This window comes from Triticum dicoccoides, chromosome 2A, assembly GCF_002162155.2.
Source record: "Triticum dicoccoides isolate Atlit2015 ecotype Zavitan chromosome 2A, WEW_v2.0, whole genome shotgun sequence".
NCBI classification, from domain to species: Eukaryota; Viridiplantae; Streptophyta; class Magnoliopsida; order Poales; family Poaceae; genus Triticum; species Triticum dicoccoides.
The window spans coordinates 613,988,485-614,006,134 of NC_041382.1; the positions used below are offsets into that span (position 1 = coordinate 613,988,485).

Genomic DNA, 17,650 nt, shown 5'->3' on the forward strand with positions numbered 1-17,650 from the left:
ATGGCAACTCTGCTGGAGTCGCTCTTAGCGTTAGGTTCAGCGTCATAGGTGCAATGTGATCCGTTGAATGAAACATTACAGATCTAACAGCGAGCTACTCCCTCTATTCCTAAATATAAGTCTTTAAGGAGATTCTACAATGGACTCCATACAAAGCAAAATGAGTGAATCTACACTCTAAAATGCATCTATATACATTAATATGTGGTTCATAGTGAAATTTCTACAAAGCCTTATATTTAGAAACGGAGGGAGTAGAAGATTGTGTTTTTTACTGTTTTTGTATCCTGTAAAACCCGTGCGTACTCATGCTCTGATATTTGGTGAAGACACATGTACCTCTAGCCAAATAATAAAAAATCAAGATCCTATATTCTCGTTATTACTGCTATTACTGTTTACATTCCTTTCGGACAACTATTCTACGTACTTGCTTGCTTTTGAAGCAATGGTGAAATACCTGCCTGAATAAATTGATGGTTGAAGTCAGTTAAGACATAATTTTACCTCTAGCACACCTGGGTTGGATATACTGTTAGTCTTCTGTTTCATTGAGCACGCCTGGACAGGCAGACACCTAATCAAGTCAAGGTCCATAATAGAACAGGCCCTGAAAATTCTACCACATATAACATCTGGGTGAACTCACTCAGGACAACAAAAATATTTCAGCACTCCAAGATAAACTGTGATAACGTACACATGTTACAGAGATGAGTCAATTGTACGGCGTTCATTATCTGCTAGGGCTCAGTTCTAACTTATCTTCAACTGCAAAACACGGAATACATGGCCTCTGTCTCATTTCCTCCAACTCACATATTCTTCAATCATCTTTCATGACAAAATCATCAGCGAAGGCATGCATTCTCGAAAGGAATCGTGGAACTGAAGTGGCCTGATGATGAAGCAGCCGCACATTTACCAATCCTAACCCTGAGACAAACAATCTCAAAACAACACATGCCTCCTCTTTCAGTATTTCATTTATTATTCAGTCTCTCTCTTTAGCACTTCTCCTGTCCTTTCTCTTTTGTTCTCGCGTGCCTGAAATTAGAAGACGGTAATTATAAGGTGGGTGTGCTCTGCCTGTATAATGTATGTACTGTTTTTCATTGTAAATATAGTTAAGGGGATATTTGAAATGTAAAGACTTGGTCAGAGGCAGGTTACATCCAATATTCATCTGACTGCAAGTAAGGTGAAATATAAGAAAAGGATGATAAAAGTTTACTTTTCTTCTCTTCGTGTTTCTTTCGCCTCCAATTCTCAGCAAGTCTTCTCTTCTCCCTTTGCTTGTCCATGTTCACACAAATCTGACAGAATAAATTAAAAGCAGTTAATATATGAACTACATACACAAACAAAAGCAACTAATGTATCAAGTACATACACAAGATACAAACTTGATTCTGGTTATGAATACCGTAAATAGTCTATAGAAACCTAACCTCTTGCCCAGAATCTTGAAGAGCTTGCAACGGTTCCACACGATCCTGGCCAATAATAACAAACCGCGATCCTTTATTATTGTCATTACTGCTATTACTGTTTACATTCCTTTTGGACAACTCTTCTAGTTGCTTTTGAAGCAATGGTGAAATACCAGCCTGAATAAATTGATGGTTGAAGTCAGTGAACACATAATAGACACTCTAGTGAGGTTAGGATACCATAATCGATCCATAACATTTACTCCATGACAGAAAACTAACCCCGGCCAAATAGCGGCGTGAGAATGTCTTAGGCTGCAAGGGATGTTGCAAGAGTTCATTCAAATCCTGTGATTCAAAGGAAAATATGTTTACATACGGGCCAGATAGGTAAACATTGTAAAAATCATGAACACCTACAAATAGTTTAGTTTAGCGATAATTTAACCCTATAAGCCTAATATAATCATCATAATCATTCAAACCTGCTGAAGTTTCTGGAGCTGTGCCGAAGTCGCCTTTCGTTGCTTGTGGCCCCGTACACGTTCTTCCTCGCTGTCACTAGCCTCCAATATCAAACCCATGGATTCAGCATTCCTCTGAAGCCAGGATTTGTTAGCATTTTCCTGAAAAGCAGAGGAAAATCAGAGCGTAGACAAACATGACCTAACTTTAACCAGAGGCCAGTGGTTAATCCATACGTGTTAGAAATGACCAAAGAATATGACTGAAAATGTAACCAGAGCCCTTGCCTTTGAACTTTTACTTGATATCTTGTCAATCTGCCGAGCAAGGGAGAGCCTATTCATTATTGCAGGCATGTAGGCCTGATCAACAGGAAACTGCTGCAGGTTCTCCTGTGATTTTTAATCAATGGTTATAGTCAGCTTAATCCGAGAAATAACCATTGTAAAATTATGCACCACGCTGAGTGGCTGAGACTTGACAGCGATGGAAGTGCAGATGTAGCAACAGGTGCAAAATAGAAGTGCGCGGCTATGAAATAATATATCGGAAACGGTGGCCAAAAAGATCAGTTATAACAAGCCATGAGAGATTGAATATGCCGCGTATGCAGTAATATTTAATGTATGAATACACCTGAAATAAATCACCTTTGAAAACGACTTGCAAAGAGAGTAAAACTTGGCTTTGTCAGCAGGGGAGATTAATGCAATACTGCAGCCAGTCAATGATTTACGCGCTGTCCTTCCACTCCTGTGGATATAAACCTAAGGGGACAAACAAGAATTTGAATAACTCTAGCTAGTTTGGTCCATATCTAGGAAAGTATAGGTTTGAGAAATAAACAGTGCACTTACATCACTTGAGTGTGGCAGTTGATAATGGATAACAGTTCGAACATTATCAAAGTCCATGCCCCTTGCAAAACCATCAGTCGCGACCAAAACGGAGTTCTCGCCTTCACGGAAACGATCCACAGCCTGAATGAACACAGAAAAACCTCAACGCTTTATGTTACAGAAGGCAAAGCTAAACAAGGATATATGGGAAGTGCTTAACTTTATTTGGATATAACCAGTCATATGAGTCAATGTAAGATAAGCAAGAACAAAAAAAAAAAAATACATACATCATCATAGAACTTGAAAAGAAAAGTAAAGCATCCTATTATCCCAGAGTCAGTTATTAACTGATAATTTTAGACAAACATTAGTGCATTACTTACTGTTAGCAACATCCAAAGATGAGAGTGCATGTCCCAATAGAAGGCATAACTTTCATATGTGTACCGGATTGTGCGGGTTACAGGAATTCTGGCCATAACCATATAAGTATATAACAGATAAAATCTAAACTGAATGATAATTCCAAAAGCTTAACAAATGTTAAATGTAAGTATCGTGTATAGTTTATGGGAGAAAATCACCTTCATGCGAGCCCTTTGTTGCATTTGAGCATGATTTGTCAAGACATTTATTCCAAGAGTGCGTAATAAGGAAGAAATGTGACGCAGTGCAGAAATCGATGTGCAAAATACTATCGTGCGGCCTTGCCCATGAACACTCAATATATAATAAAGGTTGGCATCCTTATCATCATCACTACACCTGCAAAACAAGCGATGATTTTTTCAGTGTCAAACTGTCTATAATTTTTTCATAAAGTACAAGCCAAAAAAAAAACAGTGGCCATAATAACAGAAGTACAAAAAGAAGAGAAGGCGTACTCGATGAATGATTCTTCAAGTTTCTCCGGCAAGATCGAAGCATTTGTCAAATCAACTATTTCTGCATTAGGTTTCATACCAGCCTGCTTCGAAAGTTCTTCAATAGAACTAAGATCATCAGCCGTCGATGCCTTTGAAGTAGAAAGCCCACGCTTCAACTTCTTGCGAAAATTAGCTGAAAGTGCAAGCGTTGCTGAGAAGACAAAGGTTTGCCTCTTCTTTATTTGCAAATTTGCCACAGTTTCACAGCTTGATGTGGCTTTTACAGTTTGCTCATCAGAACTATTGGATAATGGAAGCATCTCAATGATAGATTGCACTTCTTTAAAATGACCCCGCTCTATCATTCTATCAGCCTCGTCCAACACGAAGAATGACAATGAATGCAGCTGAGTGATAAAAACAGAATATTGTGACAGTTAGCACCATGTCTTCAACATAAAATAACCACAAAATGACAACTGCAATAAGTAGAATATGCCAAATTTATACACTCATTCTCTCTTCTTCTGAAATATATAAAATGAGTTCAGTTTACTATTGGGTTCATTTGTCCAGAAGTCCAAAATAGCAGTAATAACCATCAGATATTAGGTTAGGTCCGTTCAACCAGAGATCACTGGGTTCCATCAAATAGAAGTTTTCTTTATCTTGGGAGGTAAACCAGCATTCTCCAGACTAAAGATGCCAGCCTGGCTTTCTGTTTGCAGTTTGCACAAACAGAAAAAAGGTGAATCTAGTAAGTGTGCATTTTCTTCTAGTTTCCAGTGATGGGAATCTTCCGGCTGCAATGCGGTAACAAAATTTTGTACATGGAAGTTGGGCATTTGTTATCACTCGTGCGAAACAGTCAATTTCAGATTAGCTTATGATTGCTGATAATATTTAATTTATTATTCTCTATACTGCAATCCAAGGGGTATGAATGGTGTATGTTGATGATACACAGAAATGCCAAAATGCACGCTAACAATTTGACATATGCTTTCAGACTTTCACATACTAACCTCAACTAGGTGCTGATTGCCTGATGACATTAGCTCCCATAATCTTCCTGGAGTTCCAACAACAATTTCAGGTTTCTTTTTCAGAAGTCGTTCTTGCTTTTCCATGGATAAACCACCAACGATAGGAACAACATGAATTCCTAAGAACTTAGCTGCTTCTTTTAGATGATCACAGACCTTTAAATAAGAATAATAACATAAGAATGAGTGGGTGACACATAGTACCTCATTTGAATAGAGGTGAAAGCTTGCACAGAAGAAATTACAGGACCAATGACATTCAGAATTCAAACTGAATAAGCTAGGGAAATTTGAACCCAATTAAGCGCTAAGGGCAGTAGGATGGTCATTCACAAAAAAAAAAGCAATAGGATGGAGACCATAGATTTATAGCTGCGCTGCTACAGCATCATCAAACAATTAAATTCCACGCCAAATGTAAATTGGTCTACGTTAGGTCATTCTTATACCTGTTTGGCAAGTTCTCTGGTGGGTGTCAAAATAAGTGCTCTGAGTGGGCCTCCTGTAGAACTTCCCTCCGCCACTTTTTCATCTTCTACATGTAATCTTGTGGTCTTATCTCGTTCTTCCAGAAGGCGCTGCAAAATAGGGAGACCAAAAGCAAGTGTCTTGCCAGAACCTGTCTCAGCTGCTCCAATAACATCCTGTTGCAGTGTAAAAAATTATACAAGAGCATAGTTAAAAGACCTAAGGTTTCATCTGGAGCGATTTTAAAAGCTTTGATTAATAATTAGTTAACTAAGAGGGGCGAAAAATAGCACTACCAGTATATAATACAATAATATATCCATTAGGCAACTTTATGAAAGCAACAAGCATAAGAACAAGACCATATTTTCAGTAAGAATAGCGTCACCATTTTCATGTAGAAAAAGCCAATGGCCAGTGGCCTATGAGTTAACATTGACAAACCTTGCCTTGGTGAGCCCCTGCAGGAATGCAAGCCTTCTGTATAGGTGTTGGTTCATTGAACCCAAGCCTGTGCATTGCCTTGATAAGAAGGGGATGCAATCTTAGCTCTAGCCACGCATAAAGTTCATCCTCACCCAATTTCACCTCCTCTTTGTTGTCTTGTTCCATATTTTCAATGTCATCTTGCATATCTGGAAGCACACAACAGTATTCTTAACTATAAATTTGGCAAATCACAGCTAACAGAAGCACAACAAAGCAAAGAATGCAAAACTACAGTCTAAGAGCTACAAAAGCAAATGGTCCGAAGCCACAGGCTGAAAATGAGAAGCTAAGCACCTTCCACATTGTCATCAGCAACGTCCTCCTTGCTCTCTGAATCATTATCCTTCACCTTCCTCTTCTTCTTGTTCCTCTTCTTCCTCTTTCTTTTATTCTCACCCTTCTCACCCTCCTCCTCGCTCTCAGCTACCAAATCGCCTGCACAATCGCCATCACCATCACCATCGCCGCCTACATCCCCATCCAAGCGCTTGGCATCCCCTCGCTTGCGTTTCTTTTTCTTCTTCTTCTTCTTCTGGTCATTCCACGCTTTCTTCTCACTTGCTCCCACGTCCTCCACGAAGCTCCCGAAGATCCCGAAGTCGGCCCCGTCGATCTCCTCCAGCTCCAGGAACCCTGCGCCGAATCCCCCACACACGTCAGTAATCACAGAGACAAACCGAACCAAGGTGGAGCCCAGTACTGGAAAGTCAGCTCGTTACCTCCTTCCTTGCCGCCGGCGAGGACGAGGAAGGGATCCTCGACCATGGTGGCGCCAGAGGAGGAGGGGGCGGCAGCGGCGGCGGCGGCGGCTTTCTTCGGCTTCTTCCTGCGGCCTTTCTTATTTTTCTTAGGCCTTTGGATAGCCTCCTGCGGCGGTGTGGGTGGGTCTGGCGTAGGCTGCTCCGGTGCGTCGGCCATCGGAGACCGGGGGCGGGGGGCGGGGGGCGGGGGGAGGAGGAGGTGCTGGCGCTGGCGGCGACGGCAGAAGGGGAGGACGAGGTGAGGGTTTTGGTTTGGACTTCTTTTTTTGGAGATTGGGTTTTGGTTTGGACTAATCTTGGAATTGGGCCTTTAGGCTGACTACTGACGGGTTGGGCCAACTTGTCTACTAGGCTTCGGGTACCTATTCGGCGCTTAACGCGCCATTTAGTGCCTTAAACGTACGCAGCACCCATAATGGAGCCGGAGTTGTGGGAGTTATTCTTCGAAACAGCATTGGATAAACAATTACTGATGCGGCAAGCCATTTGTCTCTTGCCCTTGATGAGGCTACTGCGGAAGCAGTTGCGCTTCGAAAAGGTATTGACCTCCTAGAGTACCTGGGTTCTACGAGTGTCATCATTGAATCAGACTCTCTGGAGATCATCGAGTTATGTAGAGGAGAGATGGAGGTGCTTGGTCCTTATACAGTGATCCTCTCAGATTGCTTTACTCGAGCTTAGATGATTGATGGAGTTTCTTTCCAACATGTCCCAAGAGAAGTGAATCAGGTGGCACATCACTTGGCTAAATTTGACCTTCCTGATTTCTGCTGCATCATGTACCGAACGATGTAATCCTATTGACTTTTTAATAAAATGTCATGAGGCAATGATACATTTCTAACGTATCTATAATTTTTGATTGCTCCATGCTATGTTATCTACTGTTTTGGGCAATATTGGACTTTATTATCCACTTTTATATTTTTTTTGGAGACTAACCTATTAACCGGAGGCCCAGCCCAGATTTGCTGGTTTTTTTTTGCCTATTTCAATGTTTCGAAGAAAAGAAATATCAAACGGAGTCGAAACGGAACGAAATCAACTGGAGAAGTTATTTTTTGAAGGAAAGCTATCGGATGGACTTGGACCCCACGTCAGGAGAGAAGGGAGCTGCCCATGAGGGTGGGGGCGCGCCCCCTGCCTCGTGAGGCCCCCGAAGCTCCACCGACGTACTTCCTGCACCCATATATACCTATGTATTCTAAAACTTCTAGAACGGATAATAGATCAGGATTTCCACCGCCAGAAGTCTCCGTAGCCACCGAAAACCAATCTAGACCCGTTTTAGCACCCTGCCGGAGGGGAAATCCTTCTCCGGTGGCCATCTTCATCATTCGGTGCTCTCCATGACGAGGAGGGAGTAGTTCTCCCTCGGGGCTGAGGGTATGTACCAGTAGCTATGTGTTTGATCTCTCTCTCTCTCTCTCTCGTGTTCTTGAGGTGATACGATCTTGATGTATCGCGAGCTTTGCTATTATAGCTGGATCTTATGTTTCTCCTCCTCCTCTACACTCTTGTAATGGATTGAGTTTCCCCTTTGAAGTTATCTTATCGGATTGAGTCTTTAAAGATTTGAGAACACTTGATGTATGTCTTGCCGTGCGTATCTATGGTGACAATGGGATACCACGTGATTCACTTAATGTATGTTTTGGTGATCAACTTGCGGGTTCCGCCCATGAACCTATGCATAGGGATTGGCACACGTTTTCGTCGTGATTCTCCGGTAGGAACTTTGGGGCACTCTTTGAGGTTCTATGTGTTGGTTGAATAGATGAATCTGAGATTGTGTGATGCATATCGTATAATCATACCCACGGATACTTGAGGTGACATTGGAGTATCCAGGTGACATTAGGGTTTTGGTTGATTTGTGTCTTAAGGTGTTATTCTAATACGAACTCTAGGACTGTTTGTGACACTTATAGGAATAGCCCAACGGATTGATTGGAAAGAATAACTTTGAGGTGGTTTCGTACCCTACCATAATCTCTTCGTTCGTTCTCCGCTATTAGTGATTTTAGAGTGACTCTTTGTTGCATGTTGAGGGATAGTTATGTGATCCAATTATGTTATTATTGTTGAGAGGACTTGCACTAGCGAAAGTATGAACCCTAGGCCTTGTTTCAACGCATTGCAATACCGTTTACGTTCACTTTTATCATTAGTTACCTTGTTGTTTTTATATTTTCAGATTACAAAAACCTTTATCTACCATCCATATACCACTTGTATCACCATCTCTTCGCTGAACTAGTGCGCCTATATAATTTACCATTATATTGGGTGTGTTGGGGACACAAGAGACTCTTTGTTATTTGGTTGCAGGGTTGTTTGAGAGAGACCATCTTCATCCTACGCCTCCTACGGATTGATAAACCTTAGGTCATTCACTTGAGGAAAATTTGCTACTGTCCTACATACCTCTGCACTTGGAGGCCCAACAACGTCTACAAGAAGAAGGTTGTGTAGTAGACATCAGGCAACCTTTCAAAAAAACGTATGCGGCGCCCATGTGTGCTTCCCATGAGCCGACCCAGGTAACCCTTTGTTTTTGGGATCTTTATCGCCGGTTTTTAGTGCTTTTATTATTGCTGGCTTTTTCTATGTGTTTGTTTGGCTGAATTCATAAAAAAATGTCAAATGGCTGAATTCATAAAAAGATGAAATTCATAATATTTTAAAAAATTGCAAAAAAAATTCAAATACATGAAAATTCTTTAAATTCACAAAAAATCAATTTCACAATATTTTTCAAATTTCAAATTATTTAAAAATGTATGAGCATTTTTTCCAAATTCATGAACTTTTCTCAAATCTGTGAACGTTTGTAAAATTCATGAACTCTTTTTGAATTCATGAAATTTTTTCACATTCACAAACTTATTTCAAATCCATGAACTTTTCTGAATGTCCAAACATTTTCTTTTGCGGGTGAAATAACTTGTATTACTCAACTCATAATATCCTTATAGTCATTGGCAACTAGTTGTATAGATTCATCAGGGCCAGAACCAATCCAGAGCATGGCTCTCCTTCAATTCGAGTGAAATTAGCTAAACTATCACTAACCATATTTTGAGAGTGACACACATGAGTAATACAAGAATCACGAAGCCGCATAAGATGCCCGATCTCTATAACAAGAGAGTAGAAAAACAATCTATCAACTTCCTTAGCCTAAACAAGCTTGACTGCAACATTAGAGTCCATCTCGATAATAACTGGAAGATCACTTCTTTGCAACGTGAGGGGAAGACCCTTCATGCATGCACACAACTCCGCTTCCACAACATCTCTGCAAGAGAATAATTCCTACACGAGGAGAAAACTAACGTTGCCCATACTGTCTCTGAGCACCATGCCCGCACCAACAGACCCGTCATCGATGAATGAGCCATTCCTATTTTAGTTTAGCCCAGCCCGGACAAGGTGGCACAACTCCGACCTGTTCTTTAGCAGGCGCGTGGTGTAAGCATGTGTGTGTGGCGGTGTGAGTGTATGTCTACGTTCTCATCGAAAATCAAATAGAAAAAGGCGTTTTAGCCCCCCGAGCCCACATGTTATCAAGTGGGTATATCACAAGTATAAGGGATCAATTGTAACTCTTTTCGATAAGTAAGAGTGTCGGACCCAACGAGGAGCAGTAGGAAATGACAAAGTGGTTTTCAGTAAGGTAATGTCTACAAGTGTTGAAATTGTGAGTAACAGAGTAGTTTGATAGCAATAATTTGTAACGAGCAAGTAACGATAATAGTAACAAAAATTCAACAAGGTAGCCAAATCCTTTTGAGGCAAATAACAGGCCAAAACGGTTTCTTATGATAAGCAAAGTGTTCTTGAGGGTACACGGGAATCGCTTCGCTGGAGGGCAAAAGTGCTCCTGCCCAAGTTCCGCCTCGAGACGGCGGCGCCCCATCCCGAAAGTCCTCTCCTTATTTTTTTTCTAGGTTAAAATGACTTATTTAACCTATAAACCCTGGAGAACCGCTAGGCAGGCGGAAGGTAGCCACGTCGCCTTTAAATCGCGAATGCCACCGCGTGTTATTTTCGTGCCCCGCTGAGGGCATTTTCGTCATTTCGCATCCGGACGTATAAAAGGCAGCTGCTCCAGTGGAGGTAGCCTAGCCTTCTGCCCATCCCGCAATCGGGCCGCGCCCCTCTCCTCTCTCTCCCTCCAAACCCTAGCTAGACCGCGCCTGCCTCCCTGCCCCGCCGCCGTCGTCTCCTCCGCCCGGCCAGCCGCCGCCACACGCGCCCGTCTCCTCCGGCCGGCCTCCGCCCGCAACCTCCCCCATCCCATTTTCAGAAGGAAGGAAAGGAAGAGAAGAGGGAGAGTGGGTGGGTCAGGCGACAGGAAGGGAAGAGGAGAGGGAGAACGAACGGGTTAGGTGACGGCCATGGCCATGGCGCTCGCAGATCCGCCCGCCCTGTCATCGCCGTTGCACTCGCAGGTGAGCGGCGCCGACCTACCGGATCTTCCTCGTCGTCAACCCGACGTATTGGTGTGGTGGATCCGCCTCCTCTCTGTTTCAACCCTGGTTGTGCTCTTTCACGTGCGCGGCCCTCTCCGTGACAACTGCAGCCCGAGGCCGTCAAATTCGTCACCGTCGCCATTCTTCTGCTTGAGGCCTTTGCCACCATGGATGGATGCGGGCAAGGCCAGCCTCCCCCTCCCCACGCATAGGTACTCCCCACTCCCCTCCTCCTTCCCTTGATTTAACTCTCTCTCCCCCACCCTATCTTTCCCGTGATCTGCTCTGCTTGTTTTGGTTCCTTTTAATTGATGCATTTTTTTTGTCTATTTCTGTGTACCCAGGTGACTATGGGAGTTGCATTGACAGAATCCATGTACTAAACTGGGGCATTTTTGGCAGCTGCAGCAACCTGACAATTAATTCGTTCTCATCCAAGGTAATTTACTTCCCCCCTTTATGTATCATGGATGGATATATGTGATGGTTGGTTGTCATTACTGAAGCAAGAATTGTTGATGATGACTACCTTTCGAGCAGGTTTACCGCTCGTCTTGCTAATGTTAATTTGTATGTTTGTTCATGGCTTGCTTCCCAACCACAGGTGCTCCCCACGGTGAGGAACGGACGTGCTCAACGCCTTCCTTCCCAACCAGGTGCTCCTCTATCTCTCTCTATGTGTTGTGTGATGAATGTGTGGTAGTGGGACTGTGGGAGTGGGATAGGCAGAGGTAAAGAGAGCAGATTCCAAATGCAATGGAAGGGAACTTTCAATCCAAGTTTAATTTTCATTGGGCATTCAAATTCTTAATTTGATCTTCTCAAATTTTTGGCTAGGTGTATAAACATACATGCACATGTATATCTAATTGGATTGTTAGCTGAACATTTTCTCTAATGTACATCACTGAAATTACTAATATGTGGGTTTCCTAAACATGATATTTGCAGATATGAGAAAGAAGAAATAGGACCAAGAAAATTAGTTGCTCATATATTCATGTGTCTTGCGGAGAAGAACCCGAATGGAGAACTTGGTATGCCGAGTAATGTGCAGGTACAGAATTATCATCTAGCAAATAGAATCATCTGAATATTGTTTGGAGGATAACAATTCCTCAAATTGGCTCATTTAATTTAGACCGTACGCCCGGTTATTGTTGTCTTGGTTACTCCATTTGTTCAAACTACAAAATACATATTCTTTTCAGTCATGTATATTCGTACTGGCTTAACTAATTAATGAATTCATCAAATGCCCTTGCTTATGATAGTATCTCTTTGGCATTTTCCTCTGCATGCTTCTTTTCTAGGCTATCTGTCTTTCCATACCCTGCTCTCCTTACTTATTTTATTATTAGTCGAATATAATATCAGATCACCTACCATCATTGTTCTTTATTACAATCTCATAGGAAAGAAGTCTAATTAGTTGGGTATTCTTAGCTAGCATTCAAAATGGGATGTTGCACTGCCATTAAATGAGCATAAATATAATGAGAAGGTGCACACAAAGTGGAGGCTTAGATTAATGCTTTAGAGTTTAGCCTGAATATAGCCAATCAGTATTCTTACTAGGCTGCTGTTTAAGTACCTATGCAACAATATCAGAGGGATGCAGCACCTAAAATATGTAGGGTTTGTAAGCTTGGAGCGTGCAATGGAAAATGTTTACTGTGTTCCATTGAAACAGGTAAGAAAGTAATTTAGTTTGGGTGGATTGATTAGTTATAAAAAGTAGATGGTCCTTCGCTTGGATCTTTAGGTTTAGTCATTGCTTTTCTACTTCAAACCGACGGATTTATCTTCAGCTAAAAAAAGGACAGCGGGCTTGGTTAGCTTCAAGAAGAAAAATATTTCAAAACCGTGTAGCTATAGAGAAATATTCCATGTCTATTTCCCTGATTTCCAGTCCACTTTATGAAAGCCTGATGTAACTGTTTGCGTAAGTGGTTGTATGATATGTTGAATATGCTGTGTCGGGCTAGACGGATATGTTTGCTTGTCGTTGGAAATATTCACCTGTTGTGTTCTGCATTGACCTGCATTTATATTGGCAGCTCTGTTCTTATTTGTCTCTGTTCTGATAGTTTTAGGTGAGAACAGAGTATTTATAGTTGTGACATGCACTACAGGCTTTTCATAATTATTAATTCTTTAAATGTGACTGTGCCACCGTGCCGACAGATATGTGTGCCTCAGTTTAGTTGATGTGCCTACCGTGTTTCAGGCGTGTTGTTTTTCTTAGATAATCATAAATTGACAGGATGCTTGCTGGTATTAGTTAAAAACTTAAAATATCTTACATTAGGATGTACTGTGTTGTGCTTTCATGCAATTGTCTTGATTTAGACAGCAACTGAACCAAGTCACTGATTAGTAGAATTAGTCATGAGATGAGGCACAGAAGAGTCGAGAGGGGCAGCCGTCGTATTTACGATGCATGAAAATGGCTCATGATTCCATTCAAGTAATGGATATATAGTACTCCCTCCGTCCTAAAATACTTGTCGGAGAAATGAATAAAAATGGATGTATCTAAAACTAAGATATGTCTAGATACATCCATTCCTTCGACAAGTATTTTCGGACGGAGGGAGTAGTTGCTAATTATATTTATACTGATTGCAAGCATAATTAGCCTATTGTCTATGTAGTTTGCTGATTATACACTCTTTTCGTTCATGTTTCACCCTCCTAAGGCATTTGTTTTGTCTGCCGCAGGTTGCTTTTGTCCTCTCACCTGGTCTTTGGTCTTCATCTATTGCTCTGCTGGCTTGTCATCTCCTCGGTTGGAGGTTGTTCTTGGTCCTGCCATTTGTTCTTGTTAGAGCTCACTGAAAATATTTGTTCTCACCTATGCTAATGCCTTTCGGTTAAACTAGGAATTATTTCATTGTTGGAAGCTTTCATCTGCATATATGCGTAAGGGGCTGTGTATTTATTTTGTTTCATTCATTTTTTGGTCTATTTATTTTGCACAGAAAACCATTTGTGGTATGCTTTGATGGGTCTTATTTAATACAATATAGACCAAATTGGAAGTAGTGGCAAACCAGCCATGAAAATTTTGAGAGAACTATGCTAACCACAAGCAATGATGTACTCCTGGATTTTGCCATGATATTGTAGCCCACTTCCAAGACTCTATGTACTAATGTTAGCTACTTGCTTCTTTAGCTGCTCTAATTAGGAACCAATTATCTGTGTGGTTTATCGTCTTAAAATTGTTACTATTCACTTAGTGGGGGAGTGTAAGAAGTAGCTGATCTTAGAGAACACTACACACCAGAGCAGGAAGCCGAAGTCAGGAAGGAGAATGCATGTACCCTTGAGGACTGAAGAATGATGTTTAATCTTGCTTTTGTCTATGTTGCTATTCTTGGTTCAGATCCTTACCTTCGGTTCAGTTCCGTGTAGTCTTATGGATAGATGGACAAGTTGGTGAAAACTGAAAACTACAGGATGGATTAATTAATCGGTTAATTAATCGCTGTTGCCCCTAATTTTGTTTCAGCTTCATCAACACCTTACATTTGCTTGGTAGAAATTTAAACTGAACACCAACTTCATTTATGTTATACTCGGGTAATGGACTTCTTCAGATATACAATTTCCTCGAGCAAAGTTTACAATGCTTTTGTGCCACTTATGACATGCTTCACAATTTTTTTGTCTTTCCTTGTGGATCGTCCATTTGAACAATATATATCAATGTAAATAACCTTACATTTCCTTCTATTTCAATCGATTTAAGGTACTCATGTATAATGATTACTAATGACCAGCTGCAGCCACCGCCTAATCTAACATTGTTGTAGTCATGGCTTTTGGCATCTGTGTATTCCATTTAGTTACCTTTGCCTAATGCGTCCTGATGAGAGGCATTCTTGTTGCCCTGTACACAGCTTTGCGTTGTATGATTGTTACTATTTCTCCCTGCATTCTCTCCTTTGCATTGTCTGACTATTACATGATTAATAGATGAACAATCCTATATCCGCAATGAAAGGCAAGGGACAAGCTCCTGTGACTAAATACCTAGGTATTTCAATCATCCTTGTGCACTGCTCCTGTAGCCCACTTCCAAGACTCTATGTACTATGAGCTGTTTTACCATGCTTACATCAGAGCTCAAAAGTAGATGTCATCATCAAGTAGGCGATACATGTCAGTCTGATTTAGCATGTTAGAATTGCTCACAACATTTCTTTCGGCATGCCAATGAAAATGGCCCTTCCTGTTCTGAGGTTCATTATGTTTATTGAAGTCCTCACCATCTTTATATTCATTACATATTCTCAATAGCTTATTTCTTAATACCTAAAATGAATACCAGGAGCTCATTCTTACCTCTCCAATTTATCCTTATTTGAGTATTAAGGGCACCTACATTTCTTTGGTTCTGTATGACTGATCAAATTAACACACCTCAATCATAGTAAAATCTGAAAGGAGATGTAAAAGAATCAAAGAAAGTAGAGATGCACAATATTTTTTGATTTTTAGGGATTGTTCTTGGGTTCAGCTTTTGCTGGCATGTTGTTATTACAGAGTTACCCTATCTCTTTGAATCGTCATATGTACTCCAGCCTCTTATAGATTATGCAACTAGCTAATGGTTGGAACTTTAATACTTAGCTTTATTTACAGGTAGCACAACCTCATGTTAGTTGCCATTTTATTGCTACAGATATGGTTTTGTTCTGATTGTATATGTGATGATTTTATCCATGTGTATGTATGTGGTCTTCAAAGTTGTTGAAAGATTGAAAGCGTAAGCAAGTTCGCCAAATTCCTTCGGTAAGTCATATATTCTTGTGTCTCTTTCCTATGTTTTAGAGGTTTATAGAAGATATGAGGTAGAATATTTCCTTTTCAGTATATCTGAAATTATATGGGAGAGATTACTAGCTCACACATATAGTTCGGTTATTAGCTTTCTAAATAAGTTCAGCCCTAGAGCACATATTTTTGCATCCATTGCTTATTTAATCCATTGGTATCTATTTTCTCCGGTTCATATAGTATGTTTACATTTGACTTGGAATTGTCTGTACTTTTGTTCTGCTTTTGTTTCAAGGTACTTTCAAAGAAATCAATGTCCCATATGTCTATGGAAAACTCTAAGAAGGCTCGATTGGCACATGAAGCTCTTAAATACTTGAGAGCCTTTTACAACAAGGTCCTATAAGACTACATACATATATTACACCGGTTGTCCCAGCTCATAGTTGGTTGTCATCAGTCCGGTTGGTTGAACAAGGTCCTATAAGACTACATACATATATTGCTACAGATATGGTGTTGCCATTTTATTGCTACAGATATGGTTGTTCTGATTGTATACATACATATAATTCTGCAGTTTGTTCACGCCCGAATAATATTAATGTATACTCTTACAATACATGGCTTGCTCTCGGCCTTTGCGCCATTGGCGCAACTGGTCATCTAGTGTACCAGAAGATGGGCATCAGAGGTGGCCCTGGGTGAGCACAACCCACCAGGGCGCGCCTGGGGCCCCCTCTGGTAGTTATTTGCTCCAATATTCATCATATATTTGATAAAAAATCCGTGAAGTTTCAGCTTGTTTGGAGTTGTGCAGAATAGGTGGCCTGACGTAGCTTTTCCAGGTCCAGATTTCCAACTGCCGGAATTCTCCTTCTTTGTGTATACCTTGAGAAAAGGCATTAGAATTACTCCGAAAAGCATTATTATGGATAAAAACATCATAAATAACATTAAGAAAACATGATGCAAAATGGACGTGTCGGTATATTAAACTAAAAGAAAAGGAATCTGAATGTTTTAACAACAAACATGTTCATGCTTTGAAAAAGACATATCTGGTGACTTGAACTAAAATAAAACCGGTGCTCCAGAAAGGAATAGTGCATATCTATGTTGTAGATCAATAGCTCGCGTTTAGCTCCTCTGTTTTATTTTTGATATGTTCCTAGAGAAAACTAAGTTGAAAGACGTTAGTAGCAATGATGCGGATTGGATCCGTGATTTGAGGTTTATCCTCATTGCTGCACAGAAGAATTATGTCCCTAATGCACCGCTAGGTGACAGACCTATTGCAGGAGCAGATGCAGATGTCATGAACGTTTGGCTAGCTCAATATGATGACTACTTGATAGTTTAGTGCACCATGCTTAACAGCTTAGAATCGGGACTTCAAAGACGTTTTCAACGTCATGGAACATATGAGATGTTCTAGGAGTTGAAGTTAATATTTCAAGCAAATACCCGAGTTGGGAGATATGAAGTCTCCAACAAGTTCTATAGCTAAAAGATGGAGGAGAATAGCTTAAGCAGTGAGCATGTGCTCAGATTGTCTGGGTACTACAATTGCTTGAATCAAGTGGGAGTTAATCTTCCAGATAAAATAGTGATTAACAGAATTCTCTAGTCACCATCACCAAGTTAGTAGAACTTCGTGATGAACTATAATATGCAAGGATAACGGAAACGATTCCCAAGCTCTTCGCGATGCTTAAATCGACGAAGGTAGAAATCAAGAAAAGCATCAAGTGTTGATGGTAAACAAAACCACTAGTTTCAAGTAAAGGGACAAAGGGAAGAAAGGGGAACTTCAAGAAGAACGGCAAGCAAGTTGCTGCTCAAGTGAAAAACCCAAGTCTGGACCGAAGCCTGAAACTGAGTGCTTCTACTACAAAGGGACTAGTCATTGGAAGCGGAACTACCCCAAGTATTTGGCGGATAAGAAGGATGGCAAAGTGAACAAAGGTATATTTGATATACATATTATTGATGTGTATTTTACTAGTGTTCG

At 40.8% G+C, this 17,650-nt stretch overlaps 1 protein-coding gene and 1 long non-coding RNA gene across 3 annotated transcripts; one reads left to right on the forward strand and one right to left on the reverse strand.

The window, feature by feature from the left end:
* Nucleotides 1–629: 629 nt before the first annotated feature.
* On the reverse strand, nucleotides 630–6,546 carry LOC119355723 (DEAD-box ATP-dependent RNA helicase 13-like). The gene is made up of 15 exons (XM_037622575.1): nucleotides 6,329–6,546; nucleotides 5,904–6,242; nucleotides 5,565–5,755; nucleotides 5,102–5,296; nucleotides 4,632–4,808; nucleotides 3,625–4,013; nucleotides 3,325–3,505; nucleotides 2,756–2,878; nucleotides 2,549–2,665; nucleotides 2,186–2,290; nucleotides 1,919–2,059; nucleotides 1,716–1,781; nucleotides 1,452–1,610; nucleotides 1,235–1,316; nucleotides 630–1,047 (listed from the first exon to the last, which is right to left on the reverse strand). Exons 1-15 carry the CDS (start codon nucleotides 6,525–6,527, stop codon nucleotides 995–997), a joined length of 2,517 nt encoding a protein of 838 aa, XP_037478472.1. The 5' UTR covers nucleotides 6,528–6,546; the 3' UTR covers nucleotides 630–994.
* A 4,662-nt stretch (nucleotides 6,547–11,208) lies between these two features.
* Nucleotides 11,209–16,250, forward strand: LOC119355725. 2 transcript variants are annotated; one of them, XR_005171668.1, is made up of 6 exons: nucleotides 11,209–11,287; nucleotides 11,453–11,504; nucleotides 11,800–11,905; nucleotides 13,573–13,646; nucleotides 14,833–14,893; nucleotides 15,542–16,250. It is a non-coding gene; the product is annotated as an uncharacterized LOC119355725 (long non-coding RNA). The 2 variants fall into 2 exon arrangements; XR_005171667.1 differs by having other exon boundaries at nucleotides 13,573–14,893.
* The last annotated feature ends 1,400 nt before the right edge of the window (nucleotides 16,251–17,650 follow it).